The 14,715-nt window shown below is 36.2% G+C and overlaps 1 protein-coding gene across 2 annotated transcripts in view; it reads left to right on the top strand.

The window, feature by feature from the left end:
• COG5 (component of oligomeric golgi complex 5) overlaps positions 1-14,715 on the top strand; it is a 360,750-nt gene that overhangs the window by 255,692 nt on the left and 90,343 nt on the right. For both annotated transcript variants that reach the window (XM_054687655.2, XM_519305.8), the window contains exon 12: positions 9,251-9,455. In XM_054687655.2, coding sequence (XP_054543630.2) covers positions 9,251-9,455 — 205 coding nt within the window. The remainder of the gene's footprint in view (positions 1-9,250; positions 9,456-14,715) is intronic.

Below are 14,715 nucleotides of genomic sequence, written 5' to 3'. Positions count from 1 at the left end.
TCCAAAATAACTGGTAGTGATGGAGGGGCATTGGCCAGGATATAGATAAAAACAAGAGTTGACAAATGCTGAAACTAAGTGATGGATACACAGAGGTTCATTATACTATTCTCTCTACATTATATGTTTGAAACCTATAAAAACAGTGTTTTCAGAATTTTAAGGAAAGCACTTAAGGCAGAGGAAGGAAGTCAGCACAGAAGAATAAGAAGAAAAATTTAGAGAAGTAGAAAATACAGGAAAGAATGGGGTCATGGACAGTATTTTTCAAAGGAGAGAGTGATCAACAGAAATCAAATGAGAGATCAGAAAAACGCCCACTGTTGTTGGCAATTGCAATGATAGCGTGATTTTCACCAGAATAATTTCAGTGGTGTTGTGGCAGTTGAAAGTCTGGCTGCAGTCTGGAAGAGGCAAGCAAATGTGTGCAGACTGTTATTACAAGGAGCAACAGGACAGTGGCTGCAAATGAATAGTTTATAGAGTTAAGGCGGAGTGTGTTGGCATCTTGTTTGTACTTTTTTATGTCATGAGAGAGCGTGTTCAGGCATCTTTTGTTGATCCTAAGAGGAAGCCAGTAGAAAGTGAGGTGCTAAAAATACAAAAGAAACAAATAATCTTGGAGGAGATGAGTTGGGATGAAACAGAGAACAGAAATTGAGAAATAGGTCTTGGACGTGTGTTCCTGTCAAAGTTGAAGACTAGAAATAAACGGGAAGAAGGTAGAAAATTGAAGAGTTTCTTTCCTAGAAGCCTTTGTTTTTCTGTGAGATAGGAAAGATGGCCATTTTCCTATCACCAGTGGATTGAGGCTTACAGAGTTAGAAGTTTGGAAGAGATTGTGTATGCTTTATATCCCTGTTAAAAAATAAAGGATTGCAGTACAGAATGCATACCTAGTTGGTACTGGATTCCATAACTTTGTGTTGCTGCCATTATGAGGAGGAGAAACAATAGAAAACCAAAATGTGAGAAATCTCTTAGGGCTATAGACAGATATTTTCATTCATTCCATCCTAATATTTTGTATATAAAACTTGCATTTTAATATCTGTTAATCTTAAATGAGATTTCTCTGAGTTTTACAAAGGTCTGTTTTATTTCTATTCTGGCTTGAGTTTTTCTGAACTATAATTAAAGAAAATTACATTTATTTACAATTAGCTTTAGTTCATATAAATGTTTATTTGCTTCTAAAAATTATTACCCACTTCAGTGGCTAAAGCAGAAAGAATGATGAAAAACATTAACTTGGGGCAAATGACTTAGCTGTGTTTTGTTCTGGTACTCTTTTTTTATGTCTGAACTATTTTTAGTGTATTTGGGCATTTTTTTCCAATAATACTCTAGACAATTATATTTTTTATGTAAAACTGATTTTGTTTTGTCATTGTTTTGTATTAGGAAGGATTAATATACTTTACAGTATATAAGTATTTGAAAAGTAGGTGTTTGCAAGTTTGCTGTATGGCCTTTAGTATTTGACTTTTATATAATTCCCATTAATGTGAATGAAATATGATATATTTTATTGTGGCAGAAAGATTCTAAGATTGCCTTCAGTGACATCTGTCTACTGGTATTGGTACACTTTTGTAATCTTTTCTTCTTAAATATAGGCAGAACTTGCTTCTAACTTGTACATACAAAGTGCGTATCCCTCCTGTGATTAGGTTGCATACGGTTTTAACCTCCATTTTGCTCTCAGGCTGTCTCTCTATTGCCTTCTTTGCTTGCACATTTTGACGATACAAGCAGCTGTCATACCATTCCACTTGGCAAGAGCCAAGGTCAGCTTCCAGCTAACAGCAAGCTAGAAACTGAGGCTCTCAGCTCACAAGGAACTGAATCCTGCTAACAACCACAAGAGCTTGGAAGCAGATCCTTCCCCAGTTGACTCTTCAGATGAGACTCCACCCATGGTTGATACCTTGATGACAGCCTTGTGAGAGGTCCTGAAGCAGAGGACCAAACTAAGCCATGCCAGGATTCCCAACCCAAAGAAATTATGATATAATATATGTATGTTTTTAAAATAAGCAGTTAATGTTTATGGCAAGTTGTTACATGACAATAGATAACTAGTACATTTATGAAACAAAATATTCAAGACATCCTAAAGGCAATAGATTACTGGCTTCCTTTGCTTTCATAATCTGGGTGATATAGGTGAAGGCCTGGCAGTTGATTGAGAACTGGGCCAGTTAGGAAAAGGAATGAGCAAGAAATGGGTAGCAACCTGCTCACAAAGGCGGCACTTAATTAAGCTATGAAGGCTGACTGTTTCAGGCCAAATCCTCCAAACAACAGGCAGTTCTCTTAAAATATGACCAGCAGCCTCTACTAGGATAATCTATTCCATGTCCTTTGCATTTGCTGTTTCTTCTATCTGAATTGCTCTTTCCCTGAATATCCAGATGGAGCATATCCTTGCTTCATTCAGAGAGGTCCTCCCAGGTAAGTACATAAAATAGCACATCCTATCTGTCTCTTCTCTAACCTTGCTTTATTTTTCTTCAAGACATTTAGCACTTCCTGACATTATGTTACATAATGACTTGTTTATTGTCCTTCTTCACTCGAGTATAATCTCTATATGGAAAGGAACTTGCTTATTTTGTTTACCCTTGCATATCCAGCTTTTACAACAGTATTTGGCATGTAGTAAGTGGTCAGCAGATATTTGTTGAATGGATGAATGCTTAAATCCTTCCAGGTATATTTGGCACTGCCCAGTATTTGGGCATCTGAAGGTTGGCAGAGTTTTAAGGAGTACTGCCTTTTCTTGGCCAGACCGCAGCCAGTTTCCTAGACAGGAGGTCTTTGGTCCTTTTATAGGGAGATGCAGGAGAAGCAGCGTCATACAGGCTGAGGTTTAGGCACAGCTAGTCAAGACTAAGACAAGACCTAAGATTGCTCCAACTCTGGGATAAAGAATACATTAGAGCTGTCCTGTGAAGCCTTAAACCAGGGATGTAGGGGTAGTAAGAAGATTAAGATAAGGCTGATATAACTCCAAGGGGGAAATGACATAACTCCAAACCTAGACCCCCTTTTCATTCTACTTTCAATTCATTTGTTCATTCAGTAATTGAATGCTAAGTGTTAAATCTAGGTAAAAGAAACACAGAGGAAAATAAGTCAAATAATAACCCTGCTTTCATTTAACTCACATTTTAAAGGGGAAGGACAGTCAATACAAATTAGTAACTTCTTACAGTGTTCAGGGCTAGGGAAGAAAGTAAAAGAAGGTACTGGAATAGAGAAGATGGGAAGAGAGAAATTGAGCACATAGACTATTTATGTCCTTTAATCTTCATGTGAATTAGCTCAAGGTTTCGGATGGGTCTGTCCCTACACATTTTGGAAGCTGTGGGGGTTTTTTTTGCAGTGAATTCAAGAAGACAAAGATAGGGGAATAAAATCAAAGGCAGACTTTCTTAATCAGAGGTTTTTCCCCAGACCTATTATTACCTGGTAGGAGTACAATACATAGAATTATCTTCTAAATTATAAAATATTGTTTTAATAGTAATTAGGTTGTTTAATGTGAGTTTAATTTCCACATTTGTGCCTGTGTTGTAATCACTAGTGATTAATTAAAAAAAAACAAGTTTGCACAAGGCAATAATCTGAATAATACATTCCCAGGTAACTGGGAATTAACCTGTAATATTCCTTGTATAAATTATTTGATTATCAGAATGTACAGTAGGTGTACTATAAATTTTCATCAAATAATTAAAATTGTATAGGTAATATGAACACTTTATAACTACATATCAAATAAATTACAGTAGAATTTACCTTTGGCTGGGTGTGGTGGCTCATTCCTGTAATCCCAGTGCTTTGGGAGACTGAGGTGGGAGGATTCCTTGAGCCTAGGAGTTTGAGACCAGCCTAGGAGTTTGAGCAACATAGGGAGACCCCATCTCTACAAAAATTAAAAAGTAAATAAAATTACCTGGGTGTAGTGGTGCATATCTATGGTCCCAGCTACTTGGGAGGCTGAGGTAGGATTGCTTAAGCCCATGAGGTCAAGGCTACAGTGAGCCGTGACTGTGCCACTGTACTCCAGCGTGGGTGACAGACTGAGACCTTGTCTCTAAAAACAAAAAACAAACAAACAAACAAACTTAGCATCAAGATTTAAATATATAATACTTGTTTGTAAGCTTTAAATATAATTGACTTAAGTAACTTACAGTTAATTAATCAATCACATTTGCTGAGATAATATAGACAAAGTTTGGCTTAAACCCTCAGTAGTAATTTGTTCTGTATAGATAAGATTTTTGTGAAAATGATACTGTCCCCTAAAAAAAAAAAAAACATATTCAACTGGGCATGATAGCTCACACCTGTAATCTCAACACTTTGGTGGCCGAGGTGGGAGGATCATTTGAGACCAGCCTGGGCAACAAAGTGAGTCCTCGTCTCTAAGAAAAAAAAGAAAAAAAACCAAAAACTTCATTCTGTTATTTAAGAAATATTTACTTCTGCTATTACAGGCACTGTGCTAGGTACCAAACGTGCTTTGAAGAAAAAAAGCATTGTCCTTGCCTTCATGGAGTTAACAGCCAAGTAGGAGAAACATACTTCAATCAAATATGTTTAGAACTTTATTACAACACAGCAAGAATCATGAGCATTAGCATATTGTTTTTTAGTTTCACATGCCTCCAAATATTATAGGGTGATATGACATGGGCCCATGTGGATGGTGCATGTACAGAGATTCCATGGCAGGTAAGGAACTTTGAGCTTGAAGAAACTACTACTTTTGTAGTGAATAGTAAATGAGTCTGCTGTCTGTCTGCAGGATGATGTTACCATATCTCTCAAGATTTCTTGCCAAATACAAGAGCAAACCCAGGGCCTTGCATTATTGGCATGCCGTGAAAGAACATATAGTGTTACTTGAGGCCCATGGTGCATTGCTGCTTTATCAGGGAAGAGGGAGGCCAAAGAAGTTTTCTCTGAGATAATTTCTCTTAAATAGCTTTACTGAGGTATAGCTGGCATACAATAAACAACACATCTTGAAACTATACAATTTGATATGTTTTGACATATGAGTACACCCCTGAAGTCATCACAATAATCAATCAGTGAACATATTCATCACTGCCAAAAGTTTCCTTGTACAGCTTTGTAATTACTGTCTCCACTATCTCCCTCCCCCATTCCCAGGCAAACACTGATCTGCTTTTTGTTACTATGTGGTAGTTTGTAGCTCCCAGAATTTTGTACAAATTGAATGATTTAGCATATATTATATACTCTTATTTGTTTGGCTTCTTTCATGCAGCATGATTTTATTGAGATTCAGCTATATTGTAGTATGTTTTTGTTGTTGCATAGTATTCCATTGCATGGATATATTAGTTTGCTTATGCATTGGCCTGTTGATGGACATTGGATTGTTTCCAGTTTTTGCTACTACAAATAAAGATACTGTGAATGTTCAGGTACAATTCCTTATATAGATATATACTGTTATTTTTATTGGATAAATATCTAAAAGCAGAATTATTTAACAATATGTTAGGTATATAGTTAACATTTTAATGAAATGCTAAATTCTTTTGTAAAATGAGTATACAATTTTTTATCTCCACAAGCTATACAAGAGTTCTAGTTTGTTTATCCCTGCCAATATTTGATATGGTCATTTTTTTTTTTGAGGCAGAGTCTCACTATGTTGCCCAGGCTGGAGTGCAGTGGCACGATCTTGGCTTACTGCAACCTCCACCTCCTGGATTCAAGCAATTTTCATGCCTCAGCTTCCCAAATAGCTGGAATTACAGGTGTGCACCACCACACCTGGCTAATTTTTGTATTTTTAGTAGAGATGGAGTTTCACCATGTTGGCCAGGCTAGTCTCAAACTCCCGACCTCAGGTGATCCACCCACCTCAGCCTCCCAAAGTACTATTCACTACACAAGCCACTGTGTTCGGCTGTGGTGTGGTCACTCTTTTTAATTTTAGTCATTTGAACAGTTATGTAGTTGTATCTCATTGTGGTTTTAATTTGCATTTCCCTATTGACTAAAGAGGTTGAGTATTTTTTTCATGTGTTTGTTTGCCATTCATATACCTTCTTTGATAAAGTTCCCATTTTTGAAGTTAGGCTATTTTCTTGTTATGGAGACTTGAGAGTTCTTTATGTGTTTTAGATAAAAGTGCTTCATCAGATATATGTGAAATTGATTTTCCCTTTCTGGGGCGTGTATTTTCATTTTCTTAGCCGTATTTTTTTGAAGAGCAGACACTTTTAATTTAGATGTTGTCCAGTTTATCAATTTCTTTTGCAGACCATACTCTTGGTTTCATATCATGTCTAACTCAAGGACGGAAAAGTTCCCTCAGATGTTTTCTTTTAGAAAATTTAATCTTTTTTGAGTTAATTTTTGTATAAGGTACAGAGTGTGGGTTAAAGAGGATATTTTTGCATATAGCTATTCAATTGTACAGTATCATTTGTTGAACTCTACCCTGTGTCTACTAAATTGTGTTTGCACCTTTGTCAAAATTCAGTCTCTCAGATATGTGTGGGTCTATTTTTGTACTCTCTATTCTGCACCATTAATCTATGTGCCTGTCTTTACCCCAGTACTAGTGTATTAATTATTATAGTTTTATATGTCTTGAAATCAGGTTGTATTAGTATTCCAACATTGTTGTTTTTGTTGCCCTGACTATTCTGGGTTCTTTACATTTTCATATGATTTTTGGATCATTTTTTCAATTTCTACTAAAAGAAATCCTGCATTGATTTTAAATTAGATTACATTTAATATATAGATTAATTTAGGGATAATTTACATTTAACAATATCTTGGAACTATGAATATTCTCTCTTTCCATTTATATAGGTCTTCTTCATCTCAGCATTGTTTTTGTAGTTTTCAGTGTGCAGCTATTTCCCATTTTGTCAGATATATCTATGTATTTCATATTTTTAGTGCTATTCTAAATTGTATTCTTTTAAAATTTCAACTTCTGATTGTTCATTGCTAGTATACAGACATATGACTGAGTTTTGCACATTAATCATATCCTGCAACTTTGCTAAATTCAGTTATTATGTTAACTCTAGTAGCTTTTCTCATATTCCATCAGATTTTCCATATAGATGCTTGTATATTATCTTTCTAAAAAGACTGTGTGCCTTTCCAGTCTGAATGTCTTATTTATTTACTTATTTACTTAGGCCTCATTACACTGGCCAGAACCTCTAGGATATTAGAAGTGGGGAAAGCTAACATTGTTGTCTTGTTGCTGATTTTTGAGCAAAAGTATTACTTATTCTCTTAAGTATTATATTAGCTGTAGTTTTTCATAGATGCCTTTTATTAGATTAAGGGTGTGTTCCTTTCTGTTCCTAGTTGACTGAGAGTTCTTAGTAGGAGTGAATGTTAGATTTTTTTCAAATGCTTTTTCTTCCTCTATTGAAAGGAGCATACGCTTTTTCTTTTAAGTTTGTTAAAATATGAATCACATTGATTGATTTTCAAACATTAAGCTGACCAGGTATGTTGGCTCATGTCTGTAATCCCAACACTTTGGGAGGCCAAGACAGGAAGATTGCTTGAGCCTAGGAGTTAAAGAACAGCCTGGGCAATATAGTGGGACTATATATATATATGGAATTACATATATATATATATATATATATATATATATGTAATTCCATATATATATGTAATTCCATATATATATATATATATTCCAGATAATTCCAGATATATATATATATATGCCAACTATGAATTTCTGACATAGATCTCCTTGGTCATGATGTATTATACTTTTTATATATTGTTTGACTAGATTTGATGACATTTTGGTTATAATTCTTGCACCTATCTTGATAAGGAATATTGTTTTGTAGTTTTTATTTTTCTTTAGTATCTGGTTTTTATATCAGGGCAGTGCTGGCCTCAGAATGAATTGGGAATTGGTATAGAATTGCTTTTATTTCTTTCTTAAATTGCTTGATAAAATTCACCACTAAAGTCATCTAAGCCTGAAGTTTTTCTTTGTGGAAAGATTTTTAACTAAAAGAATCAACAGGTATAGTGCTATTCAGTCTATCTATTGCTTCTTGAGTGAGCTTTGTTAGTTTGTTTCTTTCAAGGAAATTGTGTATTTCATGAAAGTTTTCAAATTTATTCAGATAAAGTTGTTCATAATTCCTTTATTACCCTTTCAGTATCTGCAGAATATTTTGTAATATGTAATGAGATCATCTCTGTTATTCTTAATATGGGTAATTTGTTTCTACTGTTTTTTCCTAATCCATCTGGCTAGAAGTTTGGCAATTTTACTTATCTTTTCAAAGAACCAGTTTTTGGTTTCAATATTTCTTGTTTTCATTTTCTGGTTCATTGATATCTGTTCTCAGAGCTTTATTATTTTATTTCTTCTGTTTACTTTGGTTTTTATTTGCCCTTCTTTTTCCATATTCTTAAAATGGAAGTTTAGGTCATTGATTTGAAACTTTTCTTCTTTTCAAATGTAAATATTTGCATAAATTTCCCCCAAGTACTCCTTTGGTGACATCCCACAAATTTTGATATGTTGCGTTATAATTTTCGTTCAGTTCAGAATACTTCTCATTTCCCTTTTGATTTCTTTTTTGATCCATGGGTTATTTAGAAGCATTTTGTAGTTCCAAATATTTGAGGATTCTTTTCAGGTATCTTTTTGTTACTGATTTCTAATCTAAAACTATTTTGGTTAGAGAACAAGCTTTGTATGGCTTGAAGCCTTTTCAATGTATTGAGACCGGTGTAATGGAACCAAATATTGTTGATCTTGGTAAATACTCCATGTGCACTTGAAAAGAATGTGTGTTTGCTGTTTTGCATGAAGTATTGTGTGAATGTAAATTATTAAGTCAGTTGGGTGTTAGCGCTGTCCAGTTTTCTGTCCCGATTTTCTGTGTACTTATTTTCTTGATTCTTGAAAAAGGGAATTGAAATCTTCAACTACAATTGTGGGCTTTTCTATTTTTTTTTTTTTTAATATAGATTAGGTTTCAAAATATGACCTGCACATCAAATGCAGTGAATAGTCAGAGTGGAAAATTATTATTATTAGCATTATTATAAAAGGCCTCATTAGAACACATCTTTGGTTTGCCCTATAGTATGGGTTATTTGGAACATATCTTCATATGCAAAAGAAACATTTACTACATTTTATTATTTTTCTAATTCATATTCTTGTTTTGCTTGGCAGCTTCTATGTTTTTGAAGCAGGCATTTGAAGGAGAATACCCTAAATTATTACGTCTTTATAATGACTTATGGAAGCGTCTTCAACAATACAGTCAGCATATCCAAGGGAATTTTAATGCAAGTGGAACTACAGACCTCTATGTTGACCTACAACACATGGAAGATGATGCACAAGATATATTCATACCAAAAAAGCCAGATTATGAGTATGTTTGTTTAATTTGACCTGTTAGTTGGCATCTTAATTTTATTTTTATTTTAAATTTTATCTTTTATTTTTATTTTAAATTATAAATTAAGTATATACCAAGTCTCTAAATATTTGTAGTTTATTTGTATACCTTAAAAGACTTTGCAAGACTTTTAACTGAAGAAGTCAATTTTTCACCCTTAGTTGAACACTTCTGGCTCCTGCTGGAGTCAATTTTAAAGTGTAACACTAAGTAGGATGATGAGAAGCTAGAAGATGATCATGCTGTGGTCATTGTATTTTAATCGATGTTATAATATACCTGTAATTACCTCAGACAGTATCATTTATTGATGGACCACTTGCATACATGTGACATAAAAGGAACTTGGGTGTTCAGAAACTACAGGGGAGATAAATCTTATGCTGGGATAGGTTCTCAGTCAATGTGTTAAGAAAAAGCAGGTGGATCACTAGGTCAGGAGTTCGAGACCAGCCTGATCAACATGGTAAAACCCCGTCTCTACTAAAAATACAAAAATTAGCTGGGCATGGTGGCGCTCGCCTGTAATCCCATCTACTCGGGAGACTGAGGCAGGAGAATCGCTTGAACCCAGGAGACGGAGGCAGCAGTGAGCTGAGATCACGTCACTGCACTCCAGCCTGGGTGACAAAATGAGACTCCGTCTCAAAAAAAAAAAAAAAAAGGCAGAATGTACTCATCCCTTGGGTATTTGTAGGGGATTGGTTCCAGGACCCATTGGGAAGCTCAAGTTTTTTAGGTAAAATGACATAATATTTGCATATAACCTATGCACATCATCTCTAGGTTACCTATAATACCTAATACAATGTAAATGCTATGCATAGAGTTATTATACTATATTGCTTAGAGAATGATAAGAAAAAATGTGAATAAATGTTTCATTACAGCCACGACCATTGTAGGCCTAAATAGGTTTTCAATCCATGGTTGGTTTAATCCTTGGATGTAGAATTTGCAGAAATGGAGGTCCAACTGTATAGTTAAAATTACCCCTGAAAATCTCTTAGGTCACCCATGAAGTATAGTAGTATAGCCATATTTAGGAGCCATATTGGAAACCAGTATACCATCTCAGCAAGTTTAGCCCGCCCAGCTTTTCCTCCAAAATTGAAAGAGTATTTTAAACTTTCAATTTGAGCATCAGATCAAGTGATTGGCTTTCACACCTTTCTTTAAACACTAGAATCATATTTATTGTGTCAAGGCTGGCTAAAGCAGTAGCAGTTTCTTATCACCTATCTTGTAAGAAAAATGTTGGATAGACTCATGGGTGCTGTTTAAACAGTTGTTTGTTTCTCTTTTAATTTTATTCCTAAATACATATAGTTGAATTTGTGTCCAGTATAGTTAGAAGCTCTGACTAGCAGAATACAGTATATGGAAGTTCTGACTCATGCTGGGCAGTGTGACACATGCTTGTAATCCCAGCTACTGGGGAAGGTCTCTGGAGCCTAGGAGTTAGAGGCCAGCCTGGGCAGCATAGTGAGATCCTGTCTCTCTTTAAAAAAAAAAAAAAAAAAAAAAGAGTAGTTTTGACTGGCAAAATAAATGGCCATGATAGGTTAGAATCATAGAATGAGACCAGATTATCTTCTCAATAACTCTTTTATAATAGGCAGATTCAGTAAGTCCTAATAGAGAGGGCAAAAGAGAACAGAACCTATGTCTGTTGATCTGCAAAGATTTAATGATATATCATATTTTTAAAAAGTATATATAAAATAGCAAATATAGTATTCTATTTCTGCCTTAGTTTTATTTTAAATCTATGTGCATGTACTAAAAAAGGTCTAGAAATATACAAAGCAAACAGTAACAGTTATTTCCAGGAGGTGGAATCCTAATTTTGTATTTTCTGCTTTTATGTAAAATGAATATATGTTCCTTGTGTGAAAGAAAGAAAAAGAAAGAGAAAGAAAAGAAAAGAAAAGAGGGAGAGAGAGGGGAGGGAGGGAGGGAAAGAAGGAAGGAAGGAAGGAAGGTAGGTCACTGTGTGAGGAAGGAAGGAAGGGAAGGAAGGGGAAGGGAAGGGAAGGAAAAGAAAGAAGAAAGACCGTGAACTTTGGAAGGCCAACGTGGGCAGATCACCTGAGGTCAGGAGTTCGAGACCAGTCTGGCCAAAACAGTGAAACACCATCTCTACAGAAAAAACAAAAAATTAGGTAGGCGTGGTGGTACATGCCTGTAATCCCAGCTACTTGGGAGGCTGAGCAAGAGAATGGCTTGAACCTGGGAGGCGGATGTTGCAATGAGCCGAGATCGTGCCACTGCACTCCAGTCTGGGTGACAAAGCAAGACTCAGTCTCAAAAAATAAATAAAATAAAACAGTAAATTCAATGGAGGTAAAACAAATTAGAGCAAAAAAAGCTACTGTGTTTTCACTAATAGGATATTATTGTCACTTTTTGGAGATGAATTCAGTAATGTGGTTGGTGAGGAAAACGAGATATAGGAGGCCATATTCGAAGATGTCAAAACATCTTGAGGGTTCAAGGACACAAACAAGGAAGAGTTGAGTTTTCATAGATGGAAGTAGCCAGTGGAGAGAAAAAGAGATGGGAGATGTAAGAAAGAAAAGAGAAAATGAATGGAATCAGGCCCTAGAGGAATCAGAACAGAATCAAAACATGAATAGCCAGGATATCATTTTTCATGATTCATTACTTTTGTCAAATTTTCAGTATTGATAATTGCTATGAAGCAAATAAAACAATGCTGTAGAGTTGCTTACTATATAGGATGTCAGAGAAAGCTTCTATGAGGAGGTAACATTTGACCTGAGATCTAAATAGTGTGGAAGAATCAACCATGAGAAATTTAGAGTAAGGTTTTTGCAGGCAGAAGAACAAATTTAGAGACCTTAGGAAAATTAAGACTGGGTGCGGTGCGGTGGCTCACGCCTATAATCCAAGCACTTTGGGAGGCTGAGGAGGGTGGATCACTTGAGGTCAGGAGTTCGAGACTAGCCTGGCCAACATGGTGAAATCCTGACTCTACAAAAAAAAAATATATATATATATATATGTGTGTGTGTGTGTGTGTGTGTATATGTGTGTATATATATATGTGTATATATATGTGTATATATAGATGTGTATATATGTGTGTGTATATATGTGTATATATATGTGTATGTGTGTATATATATATGTGTGTGTGTGTGTATATATATATATACACACACACACACATACACACACACAAATTAGCCAGGCATGGTGGCACATGCCTATAATCCCAGCTACTCAGAAGGCTGAGGCAGGAAAACTGCATGAACCCAGGAGGTGGAGATTGCAGTGAGCTGAGATCGCGCCACTGCACTCCAGTCCAGGCAACAGAGCAAGATTCTGTCTCGAAAAAAAAAAAAAAGAAAGAAAGAAAGAAAATTAAGATGAGGAGGTTTGAAGAACAGAAAGAAGCCAGTGCAGCTGGAACATAGTGAATGAAGAAGGGAAGTGTTTAAGATTGGATCAGAGAGGAAAGGAAATGTGAGATCAGGTAGAGCTTTACAGGCAATGGTAAAGGGCTTGGAGTTTATCTTAATAAAGTGAGAAACCATTGATTCAGAGGAATGATGTGAACTGATAAACATTTTAAAATTAGCACTCTGACTGCTATGTAGACAACTTAGAGGGGGCCAGCACAGAGTTGGAGAAGTGGAAGATGGAAGCTATTTTGTTTATCCAGATAAGAGATGATAATGACTTGAACTAGGATGAGCAGATGAGGTGGTAATTTGGTTAGATTGATTCAAGATGTATTTTTGAAACAGGATATGTAGAGGGCAAGCCATGGATTTGAGAGGACAGGGGAATCAAGGATATGACTAGTTAATGGAAGACTGACTGGTTAAGATAGGAAAAATTTTTTCAAAGCATTGTATTTAATTAATATTTTTCTTTTGAAACTGGTGAATTGAAAATGCAAATAGAGTTGTTGAAAAGGTAATTAAATATGAGTCAGGGCTAGAAATATGTATTTGGAAGTCATCATGCACTTATTTTTATTTTTATTTTTTTAGATGGAGTCTTTGCTCTGTCACCCAGGCTGGAGTGCAGTGGTGTGATATCTGCTCACTGCAACTTTTGTCTCCTGGGTTCAAGCGATTCTCCCACCTCAGCCTCCTGAGCAGCTGGGATTATGGGCACACACCACCATGCCCAGATAATTTTTGTATTTTTAGTAGAGACAGAGTTTCGCCATTTTGGCCAGGCTAGTCTCGAACTCCTGACCTCAGGTGATCCATCCACCTCAGCCTCCCAAAGTGTGGGATTACAGGCCTGAGTCACCGCACCCTGCCATCATCATGTACATTTTTTTAAATCGTGGAATTGGAAGAGATTACATAGGGAAGGGGTATATATGGAGAGAAAAGAGAGCCTTGGCCCAAGAAAGGTACCAGCATTTATAGATTAGACAGTGGAATGGCAGCCTACAAAGGAAACAAAGACAGAAAAAGTGGTGAGATAGGAGGACAACTAAAAGCAGTGTGGAGCCCCAAAGAATGAGTTCATTTAAGTTGGAGTCCAGAAATGGTCCTAAGAGCAAACAGCAAAATGAAGAAACATCTATTCAAGAAAGTCTAGGAAAATGTGGTCAGAAAAACTGGAGCCTGTGGTATTTGAGTCAAGATTGTTCCCATCTTACCCGCCTCAGCTTAGTGAAGTGGAGATCGTTCTCTAGACTGCAGTAGCCAAGAACACAGGGCTCCCTCCTAGCTCTCAGCTGGAAGGCTCTCTTCCTGGGAAGAGCAGGGCCTCCACATTTCTAATAATGACCTCAGCAGAAAACTGCTGAGGCTAACTTTCAGGTAAGCGAGGTCAGGAGTAGGGAGCTCCCATATTGTGCCCAATTCCCACGCAATGAATGGGTCCTTGAGTATGGCAGGCTCAAAGTACTGGGGCCCTAATTACCTTTGCCTGGGCTTTTGAAATAGTGATTCTTTGCTGGGAAATATAAACTGAAAGGACCTCATGCAATTGCCTTCCACCAAGTGCTCACTTCCTAGAATGAGGTTGTTCCCAGACCAAACTGAGGGTTGGGCTGCTATTTCTCGCTGCCCAATAACAAGATGCAGAACTGGAGAGAAGAAGAGTTTTTTATTTCTGTAACCAGTTGCAGGGATAAGGCCCAGAAAATATTGCCACACCAACTCAAAATTACAAAGTTTTCCAGAGCTTATATACCTTCTAAGCTGTATGTCTACATGTAAGTGTGCATTTATCTGAA

The sequence above is a fragment of the Pan troglodytes genome, chromosome 6 (genome assembly GCF_028858775.2).
Source record: "Pan troglodytes isolate AG18354 chromosome 6, NHGRI_mPanTro3-v2.0_pri, whole genome shotgun sequence".
Lineage (NCBI taxonomy): Eukaryota > Metazoa > Chordata > Mammalia > Primates > Hominidae > Pan > Pan troglodytes.
This window is presented reverse-complemented; position numbering and strand designations above follow the sequence as displayed.